The 24,873-nt window shown below is 44.5% G+C and overlaps 1 protein-coding gene and 1 long non-coding RNA gene across 2 annotated transcripts in view; both read left to right on the top strand.

Moving 5' to 3' along the window:
- Window positions 1–602: 602 nt before the first annotated feature.
- Window positions 603–24,873, top strand: part of LOC142786544 (protein O-mannosyl-transferase TMTC1-like) — a 62,926-nt gene continuing 38,655 nt past the window's right edge. The window contains exon 1 of the mRNA XM_075884257.1: window positions 603–2,117. Coding sequence (XP_075740372.1) covers window positions 1,417–2,117 — 701 coding nt within the window. The 5' untranslated portion in view covers window positions 603–1,416. The remainder of the gene's footprint in view (window positions 2,118–24,873) is intronic.
- LOC142786545 (uncharacterized) lies at window positions 8,572–15,357 on the top strand. Its single transcript, XR_012889084.1, has 3 exons — window positions 8,572–8,770; window positions 11,730–11,985; window positions 14,526–15,357. It is a non-coding gene; the product is annotated as an uncharacterized LOC142786545 (long non-coding RNA).

Genomic DNA, 24,873 nt, shown 5'->3' with positions numbered 1-24,873 from the left:
TTTCTATCAAGTTTTCAAATGACTCTTCATTTCGATTATTTTCTTTAGTATAACTAGACACTCTATTACTCGTTGACATGCTGGACGCGATGCTGTGGCCACGCCAGTTGGAAGTTCTACAGTTGCAGAAGCGTCATTGCGTGGGATGGAGAGAGAGCGAGTGGGGGGGGGGTGGCAAGGGAAAGTAATTTGCATATTAGGACACCAAAGATGGCACAATTTATCACACATATGAAGCATACTGTACAGATTTCATTATTTGTCATGAAGTTTAGAGTATATCGCATAATAAATGTGCTTTCCAAATCGGATATACCACGAACTGTTCAACTCTCGAAGTCTCGAATATTGGCACAGCCCTACTTCGAACGAGGTCTTTACAACAGCGGCTCAAATCCGAGCTCCGAAAAGATGAGTTTTTACGGCACCCCCAACCCACAACCGGTAGATGGCAGCAGTGCCCAATGAACGCATCGAACGGGCCGGCACCACTCCTCCATTGAGCATGCGCGGATCCACGCCAGGGGTCTCCCGTTTCGAAGGGACGTCCAGTTCGTGTGAGTCCTTTCTGCTGGGTGCCTTGTGCGCCGGACGCTCTGAGCGAGGGTGGTCTCGCGCGGCTCTGCAATCGCGCTCGCGTGAATCTAATTCGCGTTTCGTTGCGCCGTGTGCTCTCAGCTTACTGTGAATCCTTCATTTTAATCCAAGCCTGCGCCTGGGATCGCCGCATAAAAATTTTGCAATGCGCAGTCCCGTCGGTGGATAAGGAGAATGGATTTGGTGTTGTGCATACTTTTCTGAAAAGGGAAGATGTAGCTTCAGATGAGCTCGCGTGCAGGTGCGAGCACCGAAAAATGTCGCGTATCTTTCAGTGCGGCTCAACTAACATTTAGGGGTCCACGGGGACATGCGTTCCAAAGGATGTACCAGCAGTATTCAAGTAGGTTTACGTTTGGTTTGATTTTCTTTTAGTCTCTTCTAAACTTTTACTCACGGTGCACTTCGCTCCCTTGTTGTGATAAGCATGTGTCGTCAGGTGTTCGCATCCCCAAACGGAAACGGACCGAAGGTGTCTACCACCATTCATTTGCTGTACCGACCGACAATCGCGTCTCTGGAACGGATTTACCGAGGATTACCACGCTGCGTCACTGTGAGAGTGTCGCACAAGACGACCATTGTGAGTGGACATACGCATCGAGTCTCTCCGCCGGCCAGGAGTAAGCCGTCCGATGCTGCCACGTGTTTCGAAAAGTGACGAATCTTCCCACCACGCTTTCGCTTTGTTTGTGTGCGCGCCTCTGTAGTTCATCGACTGCTCTAGCGCCGTCCAAGTGTATTGTTTGAATTAGTAGTGCGACGACAGCGTGCCTGTTTTGATTGTGTTGTGTGGCGTTGGTTGTGTGGATCCCGAGGATGGCTGTAGGGGGCTGGTTGAGCGGAGGTGCGCAATCGTCCCTGCTTCACGCCTACCTAGAGTCATCTGCAAGTGCGTGCACCGCGACGGCGCTTTCGGATCACTCTGACGGCAATCGGAAATGCGGCCGACCGTACACATGGCACAAACGTTGTCGCAGTAAAACAACGAGCACTGCGGACACTCTGCGTGCGCTTACTGGGTCGCTGGGCGCCCTATGTGCTTCTGTAATCTCTAGGATGCGTTCTTATTTTGTATATTCTACGAGACTACGTGCGGCCAGTTCGAGTGCGGTACCAGTTGAGGACCACCGCCAGCAGCGGCAATCATCATTCAACTGCCAAAGACGTCCGCGCCTCACGCAACAACAGTCACAAAAAAGACGCGACGGGGCAGTTGGTGCCGCCAATGAACCAGTGTGTGTCGGCATGGCACGTAGGCCCTTAGCCACTTGGATGCCCGCGTTGTGTGCCGGTGTTGTGGCGGTGCTGTGTTACGTGAACTCGCTGGATGGCGATTTCGTGCACGACGACATGGTGGCCGTCGTTGGCAACCCCGACGTCACCGGCGAGAGTAGACGGCATGCAGCATCTTCGTCGTCATCGTCGTCGTCGCTTTGGATAAACGATTTCTGGGGCCGACCAATGGCCGATCCTCGAAGCCACAAATCGTACCGGCCCCTCACAGTGCTCACTTTCAGGTGAGGAGTATGCGTGCTTAGAAGTAGGTAAATGTAACGCGCTTCTCTGTAGAATTAGATGCGCAAGCTGTATTCTAAAATGATTGAGTACAGGTATTTCTACATCCTCGCCAGGACGTCCTTACACCCCCCGAAAGTGAATTCTCAGACAGCACCCGAAATTATTCCTAGTTGACTATTTTGCCGTGGTGGAAGGCGCTTGCGCATCCCGGCTGCTGGCCCCGAAAATTGCGGGCCTATATTGGGGAAATGCTTGAGGACCGTGCTCTGTGCGCAGTAGAAATGCACGTTAATGATTTCCGTAACCAGCCACACAGGCTTGCCTCATTAACATATTGTGAATTTTGAATGGTAAACTATAGATGCTAATACTTTTTGTATCTGGGATACAGAAATAGTCCAGAAGGAGGACATTGAGAACGGGCAGACATAAAGGTACGATTCGTCCACTGATGTGAATTCCAGTTGAACTGCGTGGAAAAGCTTCGCCTAAAACTCTCTTCTGGAGGTGATGGGATAATCATAAGATTAACAGGTGAAGAGCCTCAGACTGGCTGGCCGACGTTTCGATAAAAGGACCTATCTTTTTCAAAGGCGCGATAGGTCGTCCTATCAAAACGTCGGACAGCCAGTTTGAGGTATTTCACCTGTTCATCTTATGATTATTCCACTACGTTGTTTCCATCGGTCGGCTCCCATCAATATTTTGGATCTTCTGGAGGTGGTAAGTTACATATACGTGATGTACTCCTGCAAGCAGTTATTGAGACAGCGTGAAAGAAGTATCATCAGTACAGCAAGTTGTTACATAAGGACTTACTTCTAACTCCTAATGCGTTAAGGATGCGATTGATGATTGATATTGGGGAGTTTAACGGTACAAGACCACCATGTGAATATAAGAGGCGCCATATTGAAGGGCTCCGGAAATTTAGACCTCCTGGGGTTCTTTACCGTGCGGCCAAATCTGAGCACACGGTTCTACAGCGTTCTCGCCTCCACCGTAAACGCAGCCGCCACAGCCGGGATTCGATCTCGCGGCCTGTGGGGCAGCAGCTGAGTACCTTAGCTAGTATCACTACCAGGTTGCATGGTAGTGATAGAATTGTATCTGATGTGTATCGCAGCCCGGATGGTACAGAGATGTGTACTAGATGCGTTATATATTAGATACTTCATAGATAATCAATAGGCCTGCCATGCAACCTTAGTTGGTAGAGTCGTAGTGCTGTTGTACTGTTCATTTTGAAAGCTTATACAATAGTTAGTATCGACCTACTTGACGTAGTGGCACAAGTTTTACATTAATATTATTATTATTATTATTATTATTATTATTATTATTATTATTATTATTATTATTATTATTATTATTATTATTATTATTATTATTATTATTATTATTATTATTATTATTATTATTATTATTATTATTATTATATGAGCACACAGAGGAGCCCATGGACGGCACCAAGAGTACGAATACCCACTGTTCGGCCAGTAGTTCTCGCTCAGAAATCATTCCAATCAGCTGCGTTTAGCACACAGTTTTACAATACATCCTGTGTTCTTCGGATGAAATGTTCACATTCCCGCTTGTCAAAAGCGCTTTTCGAATTTTGCTGTAATTCAGTTTTTTTGTTTTTGAGCTTCTAAGAAAACTCTCTTCTTCTATGGCCTTTGACTCGCCCCAAAATTTAACCTCGCCGTGGCAAAACTGTGTTATGGTAATTCACTGTAGGCTTTGGTGCTTGGTCAGCATACATTAAATGCAAATAGGGGTCCTGTTTCGTTCGTTTATCTGCGTGCGCGTCGGCGGGCGTTCGATGGGGTGCCTAACCTTTCAGTATTGTTCAGTATGCTAGTTTACATTTTTAGCAGAGACTGAGAGCAAATGCTAAACAGAAAAAAAAAACACACCAAGGAAGAAGAGTGCTGAAACGCCATTTGCGCCCCTAATGACGCGCGGCATGCCGGTCGGTCACGCTAGCCGGGTGGCGTAGCGAAACGTTTTCTTTTCTTGCGGACAAAGGCTGCTGCGAAAGCCCGAAAGAGTGTGAGATACACATCTTATTTTTTTTTCGTATCAGCTATACCTGTGTGGTCAATAGAACCACGGAAAATCTGTGAAGCGAGTAAAAGATTCTGGAGTGTATTGCAGAATTCGTCTGGTGATATCGCTACGAGTTATCGTCGCAGAAAACGTACGCGACAGGGCTATCACCAGAAATTTCTTCCGGAAGCTCTACTACAATGTATGCCATTTGTGCGTGAGTTTGTCATTATATATATAAATATATATATATATATATATATATATATATATATATATATATATATATATATATATATATATATATATAATATCACTGAAAAGAAATGCCTGGCCGTGGTGTGGGCAGTTAATAAATTTCGCCCATACTTGTACGGCCGCCCATTCAAGGTTATCAGTGACCACCATTCGTTGTGTTGGACAACAAGTCTGAAAGATCCTTCCGGGCGATATCCACGCTGGAGCCTTAGGCTACAGGATTTTGATATAAAGATGGTGTATAAGTCGGGAAAACGACACACGGACGCCGACTGCCTATCTCGATCACCAATAGAGTCGGCTGCTGCTTTTGATGAAGAGACAGCGTTCCTCGGAATCCTCGACACGTCAACCATCGCAGATCACCAGCATGGCAATCCTGAGCTACTTGGCTTGAATAATTATTTAGAAGGACGAAGCCAGCATGCGCCCAAAGCCTTTACAAGAGGACTATTGTCGTTCTGTCTGCGAAAGAATGTCCTTTATAAAGTGAACTTCTCGTCAGACGGGTCCACCTACCTGCTTGTCCTCCCTACCTCTCTTCGTTCTGAGGTGTTGCAAGCGTGCCACAACGAGGTAACATCTGGACATTTAGGCTACGCGCGCACTCTGAGCAGAGTTCGAGGGAGATATTACTGGCCTAGACTCACCGCTGCCGTGAAGCATCACGTTCGGACCTGCCTCGATTGCCAGCGGCGCAAGCCACCTCCAACAAAACGAGCTGGTTTGCTACACCCTGTCGAGATCCCGACAGCGCCATTTGACCAGATCGGAATGGATATTTTGGGCCCACTTCCACCTCTAGTGTTGTTAACCGCTGGGTTATAGTGGCGACCGACTACCTTACTCGCTACGCCGAGACAAAAGCCATCCAGAGAGGCGCAGCAGAGGAGGTAGCACGGTTTTTTATAGAGAACATTGTGCTGAGACACGGTGCGCAATCAATCGTTATAACAGATCGCGGAAACGCATTCACGGCCGCGCTTTTAGATAATTTGTTGGTGCTCAGCAGTGCTATTCATCCCAAGTCGACAGCTTACCATCCACAAGCCAACGGGTTTACCGAGCGACTCAACAAAACTCTGGAAGACATGCTTTCGATGTATGTGGATGTCGAACACAAAAACTGGGATGGCATTCTCCCTCACATAACGTTCGCAAACAATACTGCGAAACAAGAAACCACATGGATGACGCCATTCCGCCTTGTTCACGGACGAGAAGTAAGAACGATGTTGGACGCGATGCTGCCACATGAATGCGATGACAACAAAACGAGTGCTGACGCGTTTACTCAATGCGCAGAGGAAGCCAGGCAGCTCGCACGTCTGCGAATATACCAACAGCAAGAGTACGACGCAAGCCACTATAATCTACGTCATACACCTGTAACGTACGAAGCCGGGGACAGGGTATGGATGTAGATGCCTGTACGAAGACGGGGTTTATCCGAAAGGTTGCTCAGAAGGTACTTCGGACCTTATTGAGTGCTGCGACGACTAAGTGACGTTACCTATGAAGTCGTCCCGGATAGCCCAAACTGTACAAGGCGTCGCCAGCACCGTCCTTAACTTGTGCACGATGTGCGCATTAAGCCATTTGTCAGCTAGTGATTCTGCAAGGCACCGTCGCTTCTACAAAGTGACTTTATGCGCGAATCACTGGCTCAGCTACAGCATCGGGGCGATGCTGTTTTAAGGGGAGGCAAATGCCGCGCCCGAAACAACCAACGAAGAAGATGTGCGCGCCAACAGCCTCGTGAAAAGGGGGACTGAAGAAGACGACGTGCCTTTGTTTAGCTCTCCTGCTCTTGGCTCCTGTATATCGGAAGTCCGAGAACCGACGGCCTGTGCCGTCGGTTCTCGGACTCAACGTCTCGGTGAACTGCTTATGTTGAATAGCGTCAATATATATATATATATATATATATATATATATATATATATATATATATATATATATATATGGTATGCTAGAAAAATAACGTGAAGTCAACGCCTTTTCCATAGCCACCACGGTATAAAACACGCCTATGTATATATCGACATGCGAACTTGAAAAGTCTGAGGGGTTCGGAATTTACCCCCTCTTATCTGCTTACCTTTGTCTGTGCTGACGATACTCTGAGATACACCGGTCGCGTCGAAACCTCGCAGAATAGAATTTATTTCTCACACACAAAAAAAACATTACTTGGCAAACTGGTCAAACAATGCGGAACTCTAAAAGCTGGCTCATTTAACTAGAGTAAGATTTAACCATTGTGGTATAGCGCAAGTAGTTAACATATACCAGCGCGCAGCGTATTGCGAATCCTGTGCTATAAAATGGAAACAACAAGCGCATAATAAACGCTGGCACTCGATATTCTCTTCTTCAAAGCGTCGTCATTTACGGAGACCAACGGCACGATTTGTGTTCCCGTGTAAAGGGGTAACCGGCGCCAATGCTCATGCATACACCACACTGCGCTTCAGTGACGCAGAAGGCTGACGTTCACAGCTTGAGCCGCGAACGGGCACAGTATAGTATTGCGTACCGGTGGCTTCTGCCTCGGTCCTCCAAGGCTTGTCATTGGCCCGTCGACATCATCGCCTTTGCGCAGCGCTTGCAGCAATTTGATGCATCGGTGCTATCCAAGTGAGAGAAGTCGGCGGCGGAGATACACCGTTCGCGCACCTGGAAACTGCAACACTAGGACAAACGGTCACACGCTAGCATGAATCGAAATGCAAAGAACGTAACTGCGTTTCGCCTTTTCGGTCAGTTTGAAGGTAGTAATAGCAGCAGCACGTACTGCTACCCAAGAAACTTACGTTCACCTAACTTATTACTCTCTAACGCCGAAGCATGAATATTGTGTTTTAATTTTTACTACAGTAAAAAAAATCACTTTCTCTGCTTTCAGGTAAAAAGATGGAGCTCATTGCGAAGGACTACACAGTAAACCGATTCTGACCCTTAAGGGTGTCGAAAAGGGTGCCGACACCCTAAGCACACCCTTTGAGCACCCTATTCGCGTCTCAGCACCCTACAAGCGGAACCTAAAGGGTGAACACATCAAAAGGGTGGAAACTAGGGTGCAAAAAGGGTGCAACAACTAATGGGTGCTGATGAGCACCCATTAGGGTGCACAGTCACCGACAAAGCTTTGTGAGTAACGTGGTCATAGAGCATAACCAAAAGCTTTTAGATGTCTACTGGTTAGACACCATGGTCTCATTAATAGCCCCACCGCAGTAACGGATATCTGAATAGCGATAGTGCCCGGCTGAACGTAAGTTCTGCACTGGTTCTTGCATTCTTGCTGCCTTTTTCTCGTCGCCTCACGGCCGGCGCTGACCAAGCCATGCGCTACAAGCTCACTAGCCAATGGCGGAGTACGCAGCTTGTAAAGCTACAACAGGATTGTGACTTACACATATAGAGCTCTCGGCCTCGTTTGCGCCTAACATTGAAAACAAAGCTTCGTCCATGACAGTATATATGAATCATAACATTTGTTAATGCAAAAAAATACAAACCAACAAGACCGTGGTAGATAAAATCGTTTTTGTGTTGTACAAATATTTGTTAACTTTACAATGTATCAGTTGACACGTGTTACCAATTTTTATGGCAGGCTATGGACATTGACGTTCTAATATTATAACATTAAAGAAACGTTTTCTTGATTTTGTTCATAGAAATATTCTTCAAAGCAAGTTAAAATGAGCCTTGACTAAAACATTTTCCTAAAGAAAATTCACTAAAGACAGCTAAAATATTGTTTGCCAACTAATACGCTTATTTTGTTGTGACAAATTTTGCTTGCTGCCTGTACTTTGTACTAATATACAACCGCTTTAACACTGTTTTTAACAGCCAGCTTAACCACTCAAACAATGTACAGATGTTAACAAGGTATCGGTATAAGAAATACACAAGCAAGCAAACGTTTCAAATTTCGCGCGCTCTTTCACATTTCAAATTTCGCGCAAATACGCGTTATGTGATTTTGTCAATTTCGAAGGTAAAAAATATTCTATGCAATACACACTGGCGTATCTTCTATTTCCACTATTTTTTACTTAAAATTTAAGCAGAAATAATCTATTTATTTATCATATAAAAGATTATGTGCGCAAATGTGGATCGGTGGCGTCAGCAGGACAGAAATGGCGGTATCTTCCTGGAGGCCGCAACGGCCGTGTGCCGAGCGTTTAAAGTCGATTTTTTATGTTGTTCAAAGTGTGCTTGCGCTGTCTTTCGTGTTCTGTCGGTGCTGCTTGTTACGAAGATGCACTATACTCAAGAGAGGACCGGCTCCTTTGTACCGTCGAGCACTCGCCAAACTAAAAAGGTAGGTGGATGTTTCTGCTGTCGACGCTTTGTTTTTTGCTTCTCCGGCCAGGCCGCGGCGTGCCCGATCCAGGCTGTTGTCTTTCCGCTCGCGTCCTCGGCTCCTCCCGCGGTTAACACCGAAAACGCTATAGTATAATAACGTTGTGAACTAAGGTTTTCCTAACGTGTAGACGATAAGTGAGTTTTTATTAACGTAGCGAGTCTGCTGGCGTGTCTGATTTCATTAGGCTCAAGTCTAAGTTCAGGGACGTTACGCGCGGATGATGTTTTTCTGTGGGGAAGGAGGTTAAAGCAATGTGCGCTGTGATGCTGTGAGTCGGCGGGCGATGCTCTTCCCGCTATGAATCACTATATTTTTGCAATGCCGTCGGACGCCGTTCGGGGACTGCGCATGGAAGCCGTAAGCGTCGTCTGTGTGTCGCGTGCGTTGGAGTCGTTTCCGAGCGCTCCGGAGGCTCTCAAAAATCTACGTAAAATAGCGACTAAGCACTGCCGCTAAAATATTCGGGCAAACAGACGTTCAGCAACGAAGGACAGGACTTGCATACCTCTTTATTCTCGTTGTAGAGCCTCAAAACTGCCGAATTTGCCGCTACGAAACACGGCCAGAGCACTTAAAACCGACCACCTGAATGTGCCGTTAGATCTTTGCGTATTTAATTGAGAAGAATGGAGAAGAATGACGTGGTGTCCGCGTTGGTATTTACGTGGCCTTGTTCGTTTTCTGTGCCAAAGAAGTATATGAAGAAAGTTTTATATGTTACGCGTCCTCTTTTCAACAGCTACATGATCATTAAATGTGTGTGACTACTATAAGGTAGATGTGTTTTCCTGTGTGACCAAATGTGTTTGCATCCACCGGGCACGTATAATATTAAATTACCATGATATTCAGCTTAATTAGGTGTGCGTAAACTTGACACAGCGTGCTGTAGGTGCGGTTCTCAAAGCGTGCAATTACGCCTGGGTCAATACATTTTCTCTATGAGTGGCCGAATAACCGCACCTTAGCTGTGCAAGCGCTAGGTTGAGCAGTAGTTCACTCGTTCGAGTGCAATTTTGGTGGTACTGCTTGTTCCCCCCGGCTCACATATCATTGCATTCTTCTGGTTTGTAAAAGAATTGTGGGCGCTGCAGCCCGCTTTGGTGTTAAAACTTTGCCGAATACCTATACGTCTACAAAAATTCTAAAACTAAGTTCTACCAAAACTTCCAATGACACTTTCGAATACAAGTGTAACGCTTTATCTGATATCATAAATTCTTTATGACCTCGCTGCAGATTTACAAGTGACCTGTGATATGCGCAGTGTATGAATGCCTAATTTATTGCTCAAAACACAATAAGGTTATACATCACAGTATGCGTGTCAAAGGCGTGCATATGTTGCTGCTGACATGCAAACTTAGACATTGTACTTATCTAAGAATGAACAAATCTAAACTGCCGTTTTTTGAAGATGTACGCATCAGACCAATTGAATAATATCAAAAATAATGTTCGCCAAGTGATTGTTGTTTATTGCTTTGCACCGACGTCACTAAAACCGCATTGTTGGTACTTAGACCACCTGGTAGGATGCAAGGTTCATGACGTCATATTGAATGTTAATGTCACATGATATGCAAGGTAAATTGTTATTAGCATACAGAGGCCAAAATTGTTATTAGCATACAGAGGCCAATAACGTTATGGCCTCATCATTATCATAATGAAGCAGGTTAGGCAATATGTGATTCTGCTGCCTTTACGTCATGTTGGGAATCCATTACGTTATGTAGCTATCTGCAGTGTCTGAGATCCTGGTTGCCGGTCAATATTGCAGAAGCTTGCCTGCTTCATTGTGATGGCATAGGGTTCAAGATTGATGTTTTGTCTTAGCATTTCCACTTTTCCTCCCCTATGGTCATTACACAGCTTGTGCTGTTTGATTAGAAGTGAGGAGTAGTGTCTTTTTAGCCAACCAGAACAATTTAGATCAATGATCACTATGAAGCAGCACACAATATTCATTTAGTGAACTCAATTTCAGGCAAATTATAAACGTCCGAATGTTAGCCGTTTGAAGGAAGCTTCATTTGTTGAACTCATGTGAATAAATGGTAGAGAAGGAAAGGCAGGGAGGTTAGCCAGACCAGCAAAGACGGTCTATCACCCTACACGGGGGAACAGGGAGATTGAAGTCCTGTCGCAGTGGTCTAGTCGCTAAGGTACTCCGTTTCTAACCCGAAGGTCGCAGGATGTTATTCCGGCCTTGCTGGCTGCTTTTTCGATAAAGGTGAAAATGCTTTAGGCCTGTGTTCTTAGATTTATGTGCACGTTAAAGAACCCCTGGTGGTCGAAATTTCTGGAGCCCTCCACTACCTTGGTAAAAAATTCATGTGTCAGTATTGCTTTAATTTTATGCTTTATCTGCAGTGGATGCATATGCGCATAGTGACATGTATATGTAGTGGTATTGCAATTTCACAAAATAAAATATTCATATGCGGCATATTGCATGGCATTTACTTAAGAAACACATCACATGGGTATCATAACTACAGAAATGCAAATATGCCTCTATGGATGCACTCGTGCATATATTTGGTCAGCTTCAAGAACAGAATTTATTGATTGCAGGCAGCAGCATTACTCACGCATGCTTATCTCTTAATTACGTGCAGTCAATAAAGCTAAAAGGGGGTGTCTTCATCTAAGAGTTCTAACTTCATCTTTGTGCATGAGTGAGCTATAAAGGTGAATGAAAATTCACATGTATGACATCGACATGAAAAGCTCTGCAGCAGCATCTTTTTCGTTGTATTCATACTGCAGCATGCCCTTTTTGTATTTCTCAGTTGCGTGCCACTAAATATATGTTGGCCATGCGTTTCTAGCCATTCACTGCAATTTGGCAAGCAGCGCATGCAGTCTAGACAAACCTCACTAAAATAATTTTTTTGCACTGGTGCAGAAATTCTTTGGCACGGTCTGTCATTTCATTTGAGTGAGGCTGCTCAAGGAAATTTCCTGACAAGGTCAAGGAGCCCAAGCACCAGCGAACTCTCAACCATTGTTTCAAGCATCAGCTCTGTTCACCCTGCTTATGCGCTGTGCCTCACCAAGCTACTGGACGCTGCCTACTTATATGAAGTGCTCTCCATATTCTCCTCAGTTTGGCAGAAGTGTCTGTGGTCTTCACAGTGCTTGCCAAAATCATTTTTGCACAGGTGAGACACTTATTTCTTGCTTTAATTGTGTTAGTATTACTGCATGCACTCCTGCCAAGCAAGAGTACTAATGTTTCCTGTGAATTGTTTGTCATGGTAAACAGAGGATTTCAAGCACAAAATTCATACTGAACTTTAGTCCTTCAAGAAGTGCGGAACGAAGGCGGTGACAGTGTCAACGCGCTCTCTTTAGAAATAAAGGCTTTGCATGAAGAGCCTGTCCCACCTTGAAACAGGCACAAAAACTTCCAGGTGAAAATAAGCAACTTCAAATGAAAATCGAAGAATTTACACTGTATTCAAGGTTGAACTATCCGACATCAAAGGCGTCTCAGATGAGGGTTTTCTTTTGACGCTGTCTGAAATTTTCGGGCGTTGATGGAAAAAACATTACTCGTGATGATATTGACACTGCAGACAGAGTAGGAACAAACAAGCCTAGTTTGAAAAAAAATAGTGCATTATGAACGATGTTACAAATGAAATGTTCTGGATAAGACAAAAAACTTATGTCTGTCTACAGTGGCCTTTCCTTTTAGATCAAGTAGTCCTATTTATGTCAACGAACACTTGACAAGACAAGGTAAGCAGTTAGTGAGAGCACGAATGCAAAAAAACAAGTAGGATGGTGGTTCATTTGGATGCAAGGCACGAAATTCATAGCAAAAAAAATTGGAAACATTAGCAATTTTAAAGACTGCCTTCTTAGAAGATCTGGCGAAACGCTGTGTTGATGCCTTCAGAGCCACACTTTTCTTGAGCTTGCAATGTCGGTAAACTATGAATGACATGGCAGAATTTTGATACCTAGATAGTGAAAAATTGATACCTAGATAGTGAAAAAGGCCACCAGCTATCTTCAATGCCTTTACCTTAAATGCTCTTAGCATTATAAATAAGACTAGTAGCCTGTGTCTCTATTTCGATGACATGTCGGTAAAATTTGATGCCATTCTTTTGACATAATCCTTGCTTTTTTTGTGCGATATAGCCCACCAAAAATACCAGGGTACAATTATCATGGCATTGTGTAGTTCATGAAATGGGGAAAAGGAATAGCGCTGCACATCCAACGTTAATTTTTGGCCGATGTCAATAGACTTCCGTGTGTTAAGCCCTGTGATGAGTGTCTAGTAGTAGGACTTGGTGGTTTTGTTTTGCAGCAATTAGCACGCCTCCATTAGGTCATAAAGGTAACTTGATTTTTCGGTCACAGATGCACAGACGATTTTTCGCTCACAACCAACGAGGCAGACGCCGGCGGCGGGTTTTCTGCGACACGAGCTCTTCAACGCTATCATGTTAAAAAGCTGACATAGGCAGCATTGACCAAATGAATGCAAAGAATAAAGTCAAGTGTCCTAGCAGGAATCGAAAGCTAGTATTCTGCTTGGTAATTAAGTATTATACCACAGACCCATGCCCGGCCTCGGTTATACTTTCTAAATAGTCTCAAATGTTTGTGTAACATCAACTGTCGTTGCAGTACTGGCTATCAAATTTTATAACTATTACATGTGCACTCCTATGATGCAGCCGTGAGGTCGAATCAAAGTCAATTGTAGTCAGGCACCATCCTGTGAAGTATTTGTGTAGCAGTGTTGAGGGCTACCATCGTCGCGAGTGCCAGCGCAAACACCAGTGCTTCATACCAGCCTACCACTTCTAGTGTGGCTAATATCCATGTTTCTGTTGGCATCGTTGCGAAACAGCAAATAACTGGTAATGTTGTCAAATGTGTGACATCTCCCCATAACAAATGAAACATATGCGGCTGTTTAACGTATGTGTGTGCGAGAATTTGTACTTATATTGAGCTCCACTTCATAAGATCGCTCAATAAAAAGATTAAAATACATGTTATGCGTGTTTCGCATAACATCGATTCCCAAAGTATGTGGGGTCTGCCAAATTTTTAGCATCAATTTTGTAACCTAAATGCTACCATAAACAATTATTTATTGAACATGAACAGCTGGACTGCAACATACTAAGTTTTAGGTATTAGGAAAACTGAATATGTTCATGACTACAGCATACCTAACAGGCAAATACTAGTACTACAGACATGACACACTATTGTAGAGCTAGACTAGAATATTGCTTATTGGCACTTTATAATTCTTTAAAACCCTAATAACTTCAGTGCCTTATTCGGTTTGTTCAAATCGGATGTGCACAATTACTTGATGAATAGCTTTTTACTCAAACCTAACTCATGTTTCACGTGTGCATCATGCTGAATCATTGCTCAGATGTTTCTTGTGTATATATTTCCTTTCTACTATGCTGTTTGTTTTTGTATGTGAAATCTGTTGTACGTGCTACCCTCTGTAGGCCCCCAGGTACTGTCAAGTTGTTTACACAGCTTTTTGCCTGGGGGACCTCCAACAAGCATGTTTTCCGTTGAAAACAAAGCGAATTTTGATGCTGACTTCTACTCACATAGAACTAAGAACACTCCAGCATGACAAAGCATATTGTATCTTGGACAGTCTGTCTTGTGAAACTCATAGTGATTACTTCTGTCTCTATTTTAGGCTTCCGGGTGCGGATGTGCTGTAGAGAAGGAGCGCCCTGACCACACTTTTGTAAAAGGAACCAAAGTCGCCTGGGCAGCTGAAGATGGATTGTGCAAGTGTTTGAATGATCACATTATATTAATCCAACACCACTTGCATTACTTTGCCAATATTTGTGATTTTGTAACGCACAAGTTTAGAAACACACACACATATATAAAGGGAGAGCTGTAAATAAGCCTTGAGCAAGTTTGCAGTCAAGGCTTTTAGCATGATGACCAAAGCATGTTATATAAGCCCACATGTTTTACCACACACCTACTTTCCTATCTATTTTTTTTTCAATTTTGTGGGCACTGGCCACACCCTCAATAAGCGTCTTTGGACTGCTGGTGCCTCTAACTTATATTTTGTTGTTCTAAATAATTTATTTGTTACCTACTATGCAAGGAAGGAAGTCAGAATGTTAAAAGTTAAAAAGAAGTCTCGTCACAAAAAAGATGTCTACTCGTAAGAAAAAAGATTTGAAAACCAGAAGATTGATCCTCACTCACAAAGATCTCGCCGTTACAATCGATGCAGAAGGTCATAGGTCATGTTTACTATTGTCAATCTTTTTCGGTTGTATGCTATGTACAATAAAATAGTGACTATTTGCATCATGTTAATTTATTTGTCATAAATTTTTGTTGGGGCCTAATATCTTGCATTCTCACATGTATAAAAGCTCATGTCTGCTACACATAATTTAAAAGAGCGCAATGTGGTAAGGTTCTGTGTTTAGTGCATATTATCTGTATGTCTTTCAAAGTGAGTATATGGCATTTGAAATAATCACCAGTATTCGAAACTTGTGAATTTTTAATTTGCAGGCATGCATGTCTGTATGGTGACCAAGCATCCATAAATTGTGCATGCATGTGTGCAGCAAGGGGCCTTGAATAGATTACATTCATTCTGGACCAAAAATGGTAGCACAGGCCATATACGCACTCTGGGATCAATTTCATGATTATTGAAACACACATATTTATTCAATATAGCTTGCTTTAAGGTATATGTTTACATATTGTCTACTTCCACCTTGAACATCGCACCATGCATCCGGCACTCTGCCGAGCGCTTCTCGAGGGCACTTTGGTAACTAGTACACAAACGTACAGACAGCTGTAAGTGGGGCCTCCACTTTGTTGACTGCTGGAGAACGGCGGCTTCGCCAAATCACACTTCTTTTGCGGTGAAGCTAACTTTGCTCTTGCAACAGTACAAGCTTATCTAAAATTCGACACTGTTCTTCAGAAGTGCAGGTTGTTCTATCCAGAGCAGCCAAAAATGAAAACCCGAGGAACAGCACCTAGACGGGGTAAGGCACAATGGCAGCACTTCTCGATAACAGTGCCGGATTCTCTATTTGCCTACACATAGAGAAAGCAAAACACTGGAGCCAACTTACCAGTAGCTTCATTGCAGAGCCACTGTGTTTTAAAAGACGATGATGCAAAAGCCCCACCTAGAGCTGTCACTGTGTTTCAGTGCTAGTTTCATAAGCGCCTGCGGAAGGCACTCTGTGGAGGGCCGGCCGCGTGCATGGTGCACGTGTTCAGGGTGGAATGGACGACTTAGTACATGTGTTCAAGTACTAACAAACCGTATGTGGGCTGTCACTCAGCATGGTCTACAGAGTATACAGCAATCTGCATTTTTAGCCGTCTCCAGCATCAATCCTAGATTTGGCCCACTGGTACGTCGGATGTGGAGCACCCTTCCAGCACCCATTTGAAAGGGTGTTATGACATCACAGCACCTCTTTTTAAAGGGTGCACTCATTACACCCTTCAAAAATTTTGCTCTGCACCCTTTTCTTAAGGGTGCTGAGCTCTGCACCCTTTCTCAGCACCCTTTTTTGAACACCCAATAGGGAGCAAAGGGTGTTCGTCTGGCGACAAGCTCATTTACACCCTTAAGGGTCAGATTTGGTTTAGTGTGTAGCTTTTATGATGTTATATCTAGCTTGATAGAAAGAGTATTTGAAATATATGACCGGACACAGGGAGGACAATTTTGAAAATGAACTGTCTCCTCGTTAGGGCTTCTGGTATTCCCCAATACTGCGGGGATATATCCGGCACACAGAACCGGAAGCCATCCAGCACCTGTAATTGTAAACAGAGACAGGCAACCCCCAGGCAGCGATGCCCCGGGTGGGCCTAGTTGTGATCGAGATGCTTTAACTATGACCGTATATACTTTAACCAGACCAAGCTTCAACTGCGCCGCCACCGAATCGTTCCCTATAGCCGCCAATAAATGTCAAGGCGCATTACTTCACTTTACCGCTCATTGACGGGGGCAGGAACCCATGCCTTCTTGCTGGACCTAACACAGAGCCCCATTCGCTAAAAAGATATCCAAGCTACAGAAGGCGTATTTGTGGAGTGTTTTGCATGCGCCTAGATAGCTTAGACAGTAACGCAAACAATAAAGCGGGCGTTTGGAAGCTTAGTTGGAAGAATGCCGGGCGATTATCATCATGATCCACGAGATCGTATAGGTGCGGTTTCTGGCTGTGCAAATTTCTGAGATAGTTATTTTTCAGTTGCGTTAGCGTTCACTTTGTCTACGTCGTATCTGTGACTCATAAACGCCACTGAAATATTCATGTACCACGGCATGAAACATTTTTTGTGTTTATATTTTACACCGGTTCACGAAACGCTAAAAGCCCGGTGAAATAACTACGACGCTGCTCACAACACATGCATTCGCTGAGAGGGTCTTATATGAAGCCGTAATAAGTGCATTCAGTAATGTTAGGAATATCGATGTTGTCAGAAGTAGGCAATCAAATAATAATGAATGTGTTCGCAAATCGGGTGTTGAAAGTTTCGTTTTTGGGCTGACCTAAAGAAACGGTAAATTGTAAAAAAAGACAAACAAGAGACAGCACCCTTGCTGCAAGCCCACTGTTCTTTATCATGATAGTGATGATGATGATGATGATGATGATGATGAAGATGATGACCTGGATGGCGCTCACCCACAATTGGGTATATTCCAAGAACCGGGTCGTAGGATACTAAACTGAAACTAAAACTGATCTGAAAAGCTAGTTTAGAGACAAAAGTATTGACATTTTTAGTTGTTCGTCCTCCGCTTCTTTCTACTAGCCGAGCTCGTGCGAGTAGCAGTGCCGATATTGCTTCCCTACAACATATACATATGGGCTATCTTCAAGCCAGGTCTTTGTTAGAGCTATAAACGAGAGAGAAAAACAATGTGTACAGTCAGCTTTTCTCATATCTGACACGCAAGGGACTTTAAAATGTGCGTTGCTGAACCTTTTATTCAGTATTTTTAGTCTATTTGTATATACCCCAGATCTCGCAAGCTGATAAATATTAATCGCCGACATCGCTTCGTGACCAACTTGTACAAACTCGGTAGTTGTATACTTCTGACTCACCCGGCATTTTTGAGAATGGCAAACTTCCACAATGCCTAGTTTTCTGCGAAGTTGGTGACAGAGAGGCATTATTATTGTGCGAGGCGGGGTTGCTGTAAATCCTCACTACAACCCCTCCTTCGCCTCATTTTACATGCTTCGATGCGTATAGCGCCCAGAGGACCCCACACGAACGTCTGGTAGGGTGCTCCTCGATCATGCCAGCTTTCTCGCTTGGTGCTTGAGTTGCTTTCTTTTTTTAGGGGCGAAGCTCCTTAGGGCGTGGGCTGTGCGTCCCCTGTAGCCTGTATGTAGCCACCTCTCGTTTAGTTCTTGCAGTGTCCACTAGATGGCGGTACCGTCTCCTGTATGTCGCCTCTTCTCGTTTAATTCTTGCAGTGTTCACTAGATGGCGGCTCCGTCTCCTGCATGTAGCCACCTCTCGTTTAGTTCTTTCAGTGCTCACTAGATGGCGGGACTTATAGCTGATGATGAAAAGATGCAAGATGTAATAAACTAGACGGCGGTACTTGTAGTTAATGATGAAAGATGCGAGATGTTATAAAATAGGAATGATGTCACATATGGCACGTGTCATTGGTGGAAGGCAATCGTTCGATTTAGTGCGGCGACGTACGCTAGGGGGAGCATTGTAATAAAATCGAGTAAGCAAAATGTACGGAATATTCATGGTTTACCAGGTTTTCCTCCAGAGCTTCACCCACTCATCATCATTCACTTCGTGGATATGGCGGCACTTTTTTGTATTTGTGTTAACTTGAGTGTGTGTGTGGCGGGTTGGGAAAGGGAAGTTATTCCTTGCCCTTTCGCAGTGAACACGAGAAAAGAGGGGCACGAGCTGGAAAAGAGCAGGAGAGGTGGTCCCCTCTCTGCAGTGTTCTCGACGAACCAATGCGTAAACTTTACTGTTTTTTCAGGCGTGACCTTTATGTATCAACGTGACAGGCTCTTTTTCCAATCATCCTTGCAAACCTCAAGAAACCATATATACACTAGATTTTGCTGTCGAACTAGCTGATGATATACCATCTTCAAAAGCAGGTGCGACTTGGCATTCTCCCATTCATACACGCATTTAGAGTTGCAGACTCGCTAGACGATGTTCGAGGAGTGTGCTCGTCAATAGGTGTGTGTGTGTGTGTGTGCGTGTGTGTGTGTGTGTGTGCGTGTGTGTGTGCGTGTGTGTGTGTGCGTGGGTGCGTGCGTGCGTGCGTGTGGGTGCGTGCGTGCGTGCGTGTGTGTGTGCGTGTGTGTGTGTGCTTGTGTGTGCATGTGTTTGCGTGCATGCGTGCGTGCGTGCGTGCGTGTGTGTGTGTGTGTGTGTGTGTGTGTTTGTGTGTGTGTGTGTGTGTGTGTGTGTGTGTGTGTGTGTGTGTGTGTGTGTGTGTGTGTGTGTGTGTGTGTGTGTGTGTTAAGTAAGGAGTGCCAAGGAGTTGCGTCTAATATTCAAGATGTTTACCTACGCGAGCAAAAAGGCTCACCACTGAACGAGATGTTGCTTCCTTATGTCCGAAGTGTATGTAATAAGACCTCAAGACAAGATCAACACCATTGTTTTTTTCTGTTTTGCTATTCTTTTTTTTTTGAATACGTGGTTGACCCATTCAGCGGCACTCTGCCCGAACTATCATTAGGTAGACCCTTCCGTGAACGATACATTTAAAAGCAAGTCAAGCTACTCGCGAAAGAATAAACAGGTACCATGGCAACGCTTCTATTCGGCGAGCATATAATCAGCATTAACTATTGATTATCTGAACGAAACAACAGCATATAATTGACCTTCTTTTGTTCAACTTTCGCGAGTAATTTTGCGTTGGCAAATAGCAACGCAATGAATTTAAAACATGGCGTCTACGCACTCTTGCCTTTACTACAAGAATGGAATAGCGGCTGTTACAGTACACATCAAATAAAAGACTGGATAAAAAAATGACATATGTGCTCCTTTGGGGCGCTAATCTTCTTGCTTTTGCTTTGATCTGCAACACAACGACCGAAGCACAACACCATTGAGCTTTGTCCTACCGGTGTCTTCACACCAGTCGGTGAGTTGGGCTTCTGTATACCGTTCACTTGTCTCGCTTGGCACGTACCTGCGATGGCTGACGCATGCGCCGGCACCAACAGGCCAATTAGCGCTGCGAGCGTGAGGGCCAATCTCAAAACTCCGAAGTGGCGTGATGCACGTGATAATAACACAGGCGCGTGCAGCATGCTGCAAGCTTCGTGGCCAGAGCTTTGCGGTTGTCGTTAGCGCTCCTATTGCATTTTTTTTATATTGACCCTCTGTCGTGATCCCTCTGTCCTTCGGTTGACCCTCTGTCGTTCCTCTGTCGGGATCACAGACAGAGGAACCACATTTACGGCAGCTCTTTTGGATCACGTCCTGATGCTGAGTGGAACAACGCATCGTAAGACCACCGCCTACCACCCACAAACAAACGGGCTGACGGAGCGACTGAACAAAACCATTGAAGACATGCTTTCGATGTACGTAGACATTGAACACAAAAATTGGGATGAAATCTTGCCATAGATAACGTTTGCGTACAACACGGCCATGCGACAAATGACCCGCATGACCCCGTTCAGCCTCGTTCACGGACGAGAAGTACGAACTATGTTAGATGCGATGTTGCCGCACAAAAGTGACGACATCGACCCAGACGCCAGCACGTTTACGGAACATGCGGAAGAAGCTAGACAACTGGCACGTTTACGGATCCGCCAGCAGCAAGAGTACAATGCAAGCCGCTACAATGCTCACCGCAGAGCAGTTGTCTATCAAACTGGCGACAAAGTATGGGTTTGGACACCCGTGCGGAAACAAGGACTATCAGAAAAGCTCTTAAGAATATACGTTGGGCCATACCGAGTGCTGCGACAACTGAGTGACGTCACTTACGAAGTCGTTCCCGACAATTCGTGTAGTACCAAGCGTCGCCAGCACCATTCTGAACTCGTTCACGTAGTGCGCATAAAGCCTTGCGTCAGCGAGTGATTGCGTGAGACTTTTCTTTCAAAAAAAAACTGCATCATTGAGTTCGCATCGGGTCGATGCTCGTTGAGAGGAAGGTAAGTGACCCGCGTCTACATATGGACAAACACGATGATGGGGGGATTTAGCGGACACCAGATGGTGGGCCTCTGGCTTAACTGGAGAACGAAGAAGAAAATCTTGTGGCTCAGCTGTTGACAACACGCTGCTTTTGCTGCCACAAGGCGTACTTGTGCTTTGTTCGCGTTGTACTGCAACAATATGCAGGTGCTACATATGTAAAATGGAGCGCACAAGCTTTGGTCACACTGAGCAAAATGTTTTTAGATGATGCGCAGCAATACACTATTGCGGCAGATGGTGAGAAGACATATACTGATGTTCGCCTTATGGCCGGTTTGAACGAATCCGTGCTGCTACCATCATTGCTCCTCAGTGGCGAAAGTGTCGGCATTCTTGGTACTGCAGAAAGCGCACTATTTCTTCGGGTCACGGACAAATAAATGCGTAAAGCACTGAAAAAGACCAACCCACTGTAGAGAAACCACAGTGAATCGAGGTTACGCGGAACGTGCCAGGACACGATCATGCGTGGTGGTGTTCCTCAGTTTATGATCACAGATGGCTTTACGTGTTCGGCCAAGCTTGCGTCACGTGACTCAGCACGGTCAAGGAGCAAATGATGTCACTAAGGGTACCGTTCATGAACATTACTGTTTCCGAGCACATGCTTCGCCTTTCTTTTTATATTCATATATATGTTTGCTTACAAACATGGCCTAGCTGTCCGCAGAAGTTTTTCCTTGCATACACCAACAGTGCAATTGCGGTCACAAGAGCAGTTATTACCTTTTTAGAAACAACTGGACTATGTGCGCGGCTATAAAATGTGTCTCAGCTAGAAAGAACACTACATACTCACCTCTCTATCTCACCATTGTCATCCATTAATCTTTCTTTTCCCCTTCCCCTTCCCCCAGTGTAGAGTAGCAGGCTAGAGCAAGCTATCGCTCAGGCCGACCTCTCTGACTTTCTGTCAATAAACGTACCTCCCCCTAACCTTTCCTTGCATAGTTTGGATTCAAGTGGCGTGTGTATTTTTATGTCTATTTGCAATACAGTATTGTTTCATGGGAGTATACTGAAACATGTCTTTTTATGCGAATCGGTTGAAATAGGCCCAGTGTCGGCATTGCTCACTTAGTAAAGCAGGTGTAGTAATACATTTGTCGAAAACTTAAAAAAAACAGGAAAATGAGTTGTTTTCACTCTGTATTCTCAATTGATTTTTTATATAGCTAGGCAGCTTCAGATGGTTTAGCATATTATTAAGAACACTATTCAGAAAGGTTAAATTTATTAGATATTTAAATACTGTAGTTAGGATGTTACGTGAAACGGAGAGACTGAAGTTTTTCACGCGAAGAACAGATCGCTGTGTTGAGATATAGAAAAAGCGGCCTCTAACAGTTTTGGGGGCAATGAAATTCAACAAAGTTAGGCGGTGAAACTTAAACCAAAGTGCCAATGAGCGGAACATGCACATCACCCCAATAACAATATTGATCAAGCAAACGATTATAGATGTGTGCTTCTTCCGCGTTTTTGAAATCAATGTGGGCCATAAGGGCTGAAATTGCAAGCGTAGTCCGCACATCTACGCTCAAAAAATGCCTCCTCGTGATTGCTCTAAGAGGATCACTCTTTTTGGAAAGCTCCTCCACACTGGTCTAGTGGTTATGTCACACCCGAATGTCATCGGATCGGGTCCTGGCCGTGGCGGCTGAATTGTCGATGGAGACGGAAAGGTGTCAGGCCCGTATACATAGATTTAAGTGAGCGTTAAAGAATTGACCCCATATAGTCGAAATTTCCCGTACCCTGCCAGTACGACGTTTCCCATATTCATATGGTGGCTTTGTTTCGGGACGTTGAACCTCAGGTATTATTATCATTCTTTTTGGACGTCTTGGAATAATACAGAAGTTGCGCTTTGGCACGTTTCACAAGAATCCGTTTTTTTGAAGTCTCAAAATTATGACTTCTTAACTCCACTAATTATAGGCGTAAATTAGCTGAACCTCTTAATTACTGTTGGAAAAGATGTGTTCAATGATTATAGGATGCCTATGGCTAGATAAAAAATTGTTGTTCAGGTATACAACTTAAGTCGCATTTGCCTGATTTTTTATATTCTGAAAATTTTTCAAGAACCTTGCACATATTTCATAATAGAGATATACAAGTCCTATTTCATCCCGTATACAGTTTTTTTTGCACCTGTAGTGCTTTTATCTTGCCCAGCAGGCCATTCTTGACAATTAATAACGCAACACATGGTTCTTATTGGGGCACATGGCACGCCATAACTACACGGTTCACTTCCACGAGAAATGAGAGTTTCGCAATCCCGCAACAGTCGTTCTTTTTGTGGAATCGACAACGGAAAGTCTTAAGTGGAATTCCTATCGTCCGTTCTCTATACCACATAGAGGCTTGCTTGGTGGGCGGCAGTGTGGTTGGTCCCTGTGTAAAAGACCCTCTTATTCATGCTCTTAAAATGGGATGTAATGAAGAAAATCCCAGCGAACGGATCTCTAGTGTCCTGTTATCAGCAAAGAATGAGAAAAATGTAATGGAAAGAAGCGGCGAGGGAAATCCGATTTCATCCCGCAGCTCCAAAGAGAAGTGTAGAGGATGAAAGGGGGGAAAGGACGCCCTCTGAAACACTGGGAGGTTAAGGCCTTTGACACGAACCACGATGCCGTTCATGACAAGTGCCCGCAGGGATTAAACTATGCTCTCGGTGCTCGTATCTACACCCTCCAGGGAGGTGCTCCAACTCTCTATTTTCCTCTCAACCACCACTCGGTGGAGCGCAATATGGACTTTGAAAGCGCCAAGGGTACTGTTATCTCACGAAAGGTTCAAGTATGTGCACGACACGAGAAGCCCGCTTCAGCTTCGGCATTTGGAAGCAAAGATTATGTGAAAAAGTAACAATGAAAAATCATTTAGAAGCAAGTAAAGAGCAAGGAAAAGAAACATAGAGGGTAATGACCTTGTAGTCATGTTTTGAAGGAGCCATCTTGAATTCATCAACTTTCGCAGATAACTTTGAACCTGTCTGTTGTCTTTGTTTACCAAACGACACAAAATTTCATACAGCCCCGCCGCGGTGGTCTAGTCACTAAGGTCTCGCTGCTGCACCGCAAGTCGCGGGATCAAATCCCGGCTGCGGCTGCTGCATTTTCGATGGAGGCGAAAATGCTGTAGGCCCCTGTGTTCCGATTTGGGTGCACGTTAAAGAACCCGAGGTGGTCAGAATTTCTGGAGCTCTTCACTACGGTGAGGATGTGGTCTCTGCCACGCGTTTCATTGTCCGCAAACCACTGCACCTTGGTACTTTGGCTACTTGACACAAAAGTTAGGTCGAGACAGCTACTATATGTCAGACCCCGTAAAAACGTGGGAGTGCCATCATTTAAACAATATAGTTGGTGGTCAGATGCAAAGGAGGACACCTTTCTTCCCCGACGGTCCAACTTCTGGCTTCTCCACAGGGGGTGATGAGCGTTAAAATCACCGGTAATAATCCATGGCCCAGGTGTCGCAGATATAATGGCACTTAATCTTGCTGGGTCGAAGCGGCGTGAAGGCGAAATATAAACTGCCACTAGCGTGAAGTTCAGGTTCTTACGCTTAACTGTCAGGCACACGTATTGGTTGCTGTCGTCCGGTGTTACTGGATGCTCAATATATGTAAGTTCGCACCTGATATAAACAATGACCTTACTGGTTTTGTTACGGGTTGCAGATCTGAAAGCCTCGTATTTAGAAAGTCGTATACCATTGTGAAGACGTGGCTCACAAATCACGATAATTGGAAACTGATTCTTGAA

The sequence above is a fragment of the Rhipicephalus microplus genome, unplaced genomic scaffold (assembly GCF_043290135.1).
Source record: "Rhipicephalus microplus isolate Deutch F79 unplaced genomic scaffold, USDA_Rmic scaffold_25, whole genome shotgun sequence".
Classification (NCBI taxonomy): Eukaryota; Metazoa; Arthropoda; class Arachnida; order Ixodida; family Ixodidae; genus Rhipicephalus; species Rhipicephalus microplus.
This window is presented reverse-complemented; position numbering and strand designations above follow the sequence as displayed.